Source organism: Thunnus maccoyii, chromosome 1 (assembly GCF_910596095.1).
Source record: "Thunnus maccoyii chromosome 1, fThuMac1.1, whole genome shotgun sequence".
NCBI classification, from domain to species: domain Eukaryota; kingdom Metazoa; phylum Chordata; class Actinopteri; order Scombriformes; family Scombridae; genus Thunnus; species Thunnus maccoyii.
The window spans coordinates 2,662,481-2,668,480 of record NC_056533.1 but is presented as its reverse complement, the minus strand read 5'-3'; the positions used below and the strand labels follow the sequence as shown (position 1 = coordinate 2,668,480).

At 39.4% G+C, this 6,000-nt stretch overlaps 1 protein-coding gene across 3 annotated transcripts; it reads right to left on the bottom strand.

The window, feature by feature from the left end:
* Positions 1–3,443, bottom strand: LOC121895816. 3 transcript variants are annotated; one of them, XM_042409302.1, is made up of 4 exons: positions 1,511–3,443; positions 1,146–1,408; positions 693–1,027; positions 1–524 (listed from the first exon to the last, which is right to left on the bottom strand). In XM_042409302.1, the coding sequence occupies exons 1-4, from the start codon at positions 1,555–1,557 to the stop codon at positions 417–419; spliced, it is 753 nt and encodes a 250-aa protein (XP_042265236.1). In that variant the 5' UTR covers positions 1,558–3,443; the 3' UTR covers positions 1–416. The 3 variants fall into 3 exon arrangements, with proteins under 3 accessions (XP_042265236.1, XP_042265219.1, XP_042265228.1); XM_042409285.1 differs by having other exon boundaries at positions 1,146–3,443; XM_042409294.1 differs by having other exon boundaries at positions 1–509; positions 1,146–3,443.
* Between the last annotated feature and the right edge of the window lie 2,557 nt (positions 3,444–6,000).

Below are 6,000 nucleotides of genomic sequence, written 5' to 3'. Positions count from 1 at the left end.
GTGTATGTATATATTACTTAACATTTAAACACAGTCACATGCACTGAAACATGCACACTACGTTCCCACATCACGTAATCAGTCATGGACGAGCCACAGCTAATTTCGGACAAACCAGGTCTTTTGTGTTCTAGGTGCAGAACTCCCTGATGCTGTCGTACAGATACCACTGATGCATCTCACGAAGGCTAGGTGGTTTCTGTGCAGTGGGCAGGGCTTCAGGGTTAAGGATTCCTTCATTGTGAAGGAGAAAAGAACATCTCCTCCTACATGTTTGTGAACTCCTTGGCAAAGACCATTCCAGGTTGTGTAACGCAACCTATCTTGAACAGCCCAAAACACCAGTCCACGGCAAACTTGGTGTGGCCAGCAATTAAAAAATTGAGGGACACACTGTCATGAAGACCCACCATGCATCACGAAGCCAGGTACCACAGCACGAACTTGTTCTTGTTCTGTCCAGAACAGCTGTCACAGTGCAGCTGGATGTGTTTCTCACCGAACCTGTACTGGGAGAAGAAATGCTGTAGATAGGAGATGACTGCATTGGAGCCCTTGCTGATACAGTGAGCCTCATTGATCAAGTAGTTGACCTGCTGAGGCACACTCTCACAGCAGACTCCAAATACACCACACGAACAACAATTTACCCTAAATGTTCATTGAAACATTATAGTTGTAATAAAACATACCTGCTGTGCATAATCAAAGCTGTAGTGCATGGTGAGGTCTTGGCTACAGGGTGGATTTGGCCCAAGCTTGACACCCAGCATACCAACTGTTGCCCTGCAGCATATAACCATGTCCTGGTGTGCCTGACACTCCGTGCCAACAATGCAGAGGTGTTGCTCCTGCTTCCTCAACTTTGCAGACTTCACACAGTCCGGTAGATTGGAGCTGTGGCAGATGGCATTATTATTTTTTTGGCAGACCCAGCACAAGTCTGTTATTGGTTTCCCAATGACAATGTTGGGGGTCTGCTGCCTCCACAGCTTTCGAAATGTGCTGTTGCCAGCAGCACGGTGGCCTACACCAATGTTTAAGAGGGAGAGGAATACTTGAATTGAGTACTTGTATTCTTGAATTGATTTTACAAAATTGCAAATTCTAATGAGCAAAAAATACAATTCATATCATAGTCTGACTTTTGTATCTCCACCACACTGATGTCATGGTCTCCATTGTGGGTAGCACCTGGATATCTGATTGTTTGAAACCAGGGATGCGCCCAGGGAGTGGCATGGCATGGACATCAGCAAAGTTGGCGATGAACTGCTTAATTCGTTGGATGTCTTGAACAGTCAGCAGCCTCCTGCTCAAAACACACCCACCAAACCTTTTCATCCTTGGTGCCAATTCGTGTTGCTTATAAAATTTTATAAGGTTGGTGAGCTTGTTTTGAGATATTCTGGAATAAATAACCATTATACCAATTAGATTAGGAGATATATCATATGCATACCATTTACAGGTAAAAGTGCTTAATGTAAAGTGTATTTTAAAAGTTAACTCATGCATGCAGAAACTTGAAGGTTTTCCGGCATATTTGCTGTCCATCAGGGAAGTAGGCAGTCCTCTGATGCTTGCGCTCTTTCTGCTGGCTTCTCTTGGAGAATACCGTATCCTTGGACAGAGTCATATGGGAACTGATCTTCCCAAGGAGAAAGAGATGTTTTTCATCTACAAAATGACATGGCATAAAATGAAAAATCAAGTCATCACAAAGACTTTAAGCTGTCTAAATCATGTTGAATCATTGTTGAAAGAGGCATGATCATTTCCATATTAATACAGCCCCATATTCAGAAATATAATCAATATCACCATGTGATATCAGATGATTTTGCAACCTATACTCTTACTATATGTTGGGATATTTGTTTTACTATATTTAAAATGATATCCTCACCTTTTGTGTCTCTCACAGCAACCCTGTCTCTTAGAAATTACGTTTGTATTATTAAATTGTTTTCATACTTATGTTGTGGTGACAATGTAACACAACTGTTCTGCTAAATTACACAAATAACGTTATTAGTCACTGATAACACTAGCTAGACTACTTTCTTAGCCTATTCTGTGATTTTTAATAGCCTTTACGAACAAATAAACACAAAAGGATTGTGTAACTAAACTGAACACTTACCATTAGTCATTTCTTTAATTTGGTCGCGTCTTCTCACGATCTCCTCCGGTGTGAGGAGCTTGTAGTGCCACTGTTGTAGAGTTTGCAGCTACATCTTCAGCTCTTTATCGCTGTCCTCGTTTAAATAACTATAATCTGATACATTGTATGCCATCATCAGGTCAGGCATAACTGGAATATCTTCTTTCTTGTCTTCCTCCATCTCACTTTCACCATCATGATCGGTGCTAATGTTAGCCGGCGGGATGTCCGAGTCCGACGTTCGGCGCTGCTGTCAGACTCCGCTCCACTTTCACTCGCTGGCGCGGTGAAATAATCCAAAATTAGCTCAGTCCAGTTATTGTCAGATGTAACTTTCTGACCTAACGTTATGTTGAAGAACTTCAAAACTATACTAATCATTTGAATTTTAAATTAATGTTGATATTGTATGAAAGCTGAGACTTTATTTATTCAGAAACATACAAAAACCCAAAACAGCTGAAAATCATGTTTTTCATGTAAAAATGTGTTTCTTCAAGAACAAGCGGATGCGACTTCGGACTCATTTTGATGGAACGCGTCACATATGTGACATCAAGTTTTACCACTTCTGATGAATGTGCAAAGTTTCATGAATTTTCAAGCATTCCTAGCACCTCAAAAATGCCAAAAGTAATGAAGGAGCTTTATAGAACTGCTGTGTCATGCCCAAGCCCATCTATGATATCAAAAGTACTCATTCGAACAAGTGTGCAAAGCTTTGTGAGTGTCTGCGCATCCTAAAGGCCTGTAATATGTGTTCGTGAAATGAAAATTGAAAATACAAGTCGGATGAGAGAAGTAATGATGCACCTATAACTAGAGAAAAAAAAAAGAACTAATCAATAAAACAAAACAAAAAACAAACAAACATTTCATTCAAATAAAAGAACAGGAAGATACATTTCACCGTTATTACTATTTATTAACCGTGTTGAAGACAGAGTGCAGACCAATGATGATTCGAAACATCCACTCTTTTCTTCTCCTTATCTGTCCTTCTCTCTTTAAATTGATACTTTCTGTGCTCTCTATTCAAAGTTTTTTTAGTGTATTTTATTTATGTAATCTCTTTATTTCTTTATATGGGCTAAGATATCTTCTGTATTACATCATATATATTATATTTTGTTCTGTCTCAATCTTAGAGTTGTGTTTTCTGTGTTCCATGTATTACAAAAACAATAAATAAAAATTTGTGTTCACAAAAGAAAACCTGAAGATGAATCAATAAGTCACAAATGCAACATGTTAAGATGTGTATCTTACCTCAGACCTGTCCTCCTCCTTCCATTCTCTGTGTTCTCTCGTTCCTTCAGAGAGCTGTGGAAAGATGAGAGAGTTCACAGCGAGTTCACTGGCACTCGCCTCCGTCTCCCTCAACTCTTTCATCATGTCTTCACAGTGAGGCGGCTGCAGTAAATTCAGTCTGTTTGAACATGCCTGTCTGCATAATGAGAGCTTTTATGCTGACTGCTCTGGCTGTTCATTATAAATATGCAATCACAAAAATCTATGAGTGGTTGATTAACACATCCAAATACATCCAGTCTCTCTATTTATCAGTTAGCTGGTTCTCTGCCATATCTTAGTCTTTCCTAATTCTTGACAATAGATTTAAAAAAAAAGGACATTGTGATAACTTATTTCTCCATGAAATGTAATGTACTTAAACATGTAAACATGTCTGCAGGCTGAGACGATGTATAGAGTGTATAGGAATGGAAGAGAGTCATACTAAGCTCTCTCCTGTCATCTAGTGGTGCTGTTGGAATATAACATTTGCAAAGAGCATCAGTCTTCATGGGTCTGAATCAATAACTACAACTAAGCAACAAACCTATATTTATTTATTATATATTACCTGAAAAGCTGAAAGGTAAACAATTGAGTAAAAAAAACAGCCACCCTGCTATCTTTTCAATAATTAAGAAGCATCATGAATGTAATGTTTTCGCAGGTCTTAATAATTCTACATTTATATATTTATTTATTATAGCAACATATAAAATATAAAGGCATAAAAGGACCCTGAAAAATAACATTCCGATACATACAGCACATCTTCATATTTCACATCTGCAGTAACAAACCCACATAAGGTTATCATTCTCTCAAAAACATCACATATTACTCCAATTATTGTTTCCCTCCACTGGCTCTCTGTCATTTTTTGACATACAACATATTACGTAGGCAGTGTCAGGGACCAAGCAAGTCAAGCATAACGGACAATTTAAAGCTAGGGTAGGCAACGTCTGGAAATCAAGCTAGCTAGTAGCATGAGACTCCTACCCTCCCTGTTTCTGCTCCATATCTCCGTCCTGCTCTTCACCTGCGTCCTAGAAATATAACAATTAATAGAAATATATAATTAATGTACATTTATTTCTGATCATGCTACTCTTTTTAACTGAGCTGAGACTGGGATATTTTTTTTGCTGGAGGAGGGGAGTACTATTTTCTACTTGCACTTTGCTTCCTTCATGTGTCCTCTTCAGAAAGAGGAAATGCGTCAGAGCCTGTGGGTTTGTGTGTGTCTTGAGAGTTTGTTTGGGATGTGTTATTCGTGATTGCCATTCCATTAAGTCTTCCAACTACAAACTCATGCTGTAGCTGAAGAAAAATCTCCAGCTCTTCTGTGTAGTTTTGATGCTAGGTTGACAGATTTTGTTATACGGAACCAATTCTCATCAATTCTCAACCCGGGTTTTGCCAAGATTTTTCAGCATAAGTCCTGTCCACAGTGGAACAGTACCAGCATAACGCAGAATTACTTGAGCATTTGATTGTCCTACTCCCTCTGTCTCATCCTTCCATGCTTCCTCCCATGCCTGCCTGATGACCCCTTCCATATGAGCAAAGAAAGGGGATGCTGTTGCCTGTCTCCAAAATCATCATGGTTTTGGTCTTCATTTTTCCAATTCTATCTTGTCTGTCTTCGTTGGATGTAAAGCATCCTATGTCAGCAACGCCTTGTGTCAGTTCTTGATGAAAATATGTACACCATACACCTGGAAATCGACAAGATCTCAGCAAAGTCTGTTGCATTTTGAAGGACAAAACAGTACAAAAAGTGTCATATTTATCAACTTCAGCATATGAGCAGCACAGAGGTGTATTACCATCAGCTCCACTGTCTGCTACCCTTGGCACACCTCAAAGCAGAGCTTCAGGTAGTCTGGAACGCTGATCATGTCGAACACGTGAACTACTGCATGAATCACCCAACTGAAATCTGTTTATACTCTCTGTGGCTTCAAGTGTTTCTGAAACAGCTTGTAAAAATCACGACGCAAGAAAGTCAGCCAGTGCAGGACTGATGTTAACGTTTCAGCCCCAGGAACTACTGACTGGCTACATGGGTGAGGTTTGGCAACTACACTGCCAGTGGCATCCAAATATAGCAAACAACTAATTTTCTTCTGTAGGTCTTCTGGGACTCAGAATATGAATGAACAATAAAAGAAGAAATTGCAACATATTGTATACTCCTGTGCTCAATTTTTCCACATCCTGCTTTTGTTAAATTTCAATGCGCTCCATGAACACATCCCTATCCAAGCGACTGTCAAAATTTTTCTTAACGGATGTCTTCCAAAGAACTCTGAGACTGAGTTGACACTGAAGATTTCATGCTATGATTTCATCTTCATCTGGCAATTTGTTTCATGTGGACAGGCATGGGAGTGAATTCTCCAAGTTGTCTTTTCAGTTTCTAGTGCTCTGGTTACTGACAGTGTCCTGAGTGTTGTTCATCACAACTATTTGAGGTCTTTCCTTGAACTGTGACATGAACATTTCTTTTACCTTTGGTAATATCCGGATCAGCT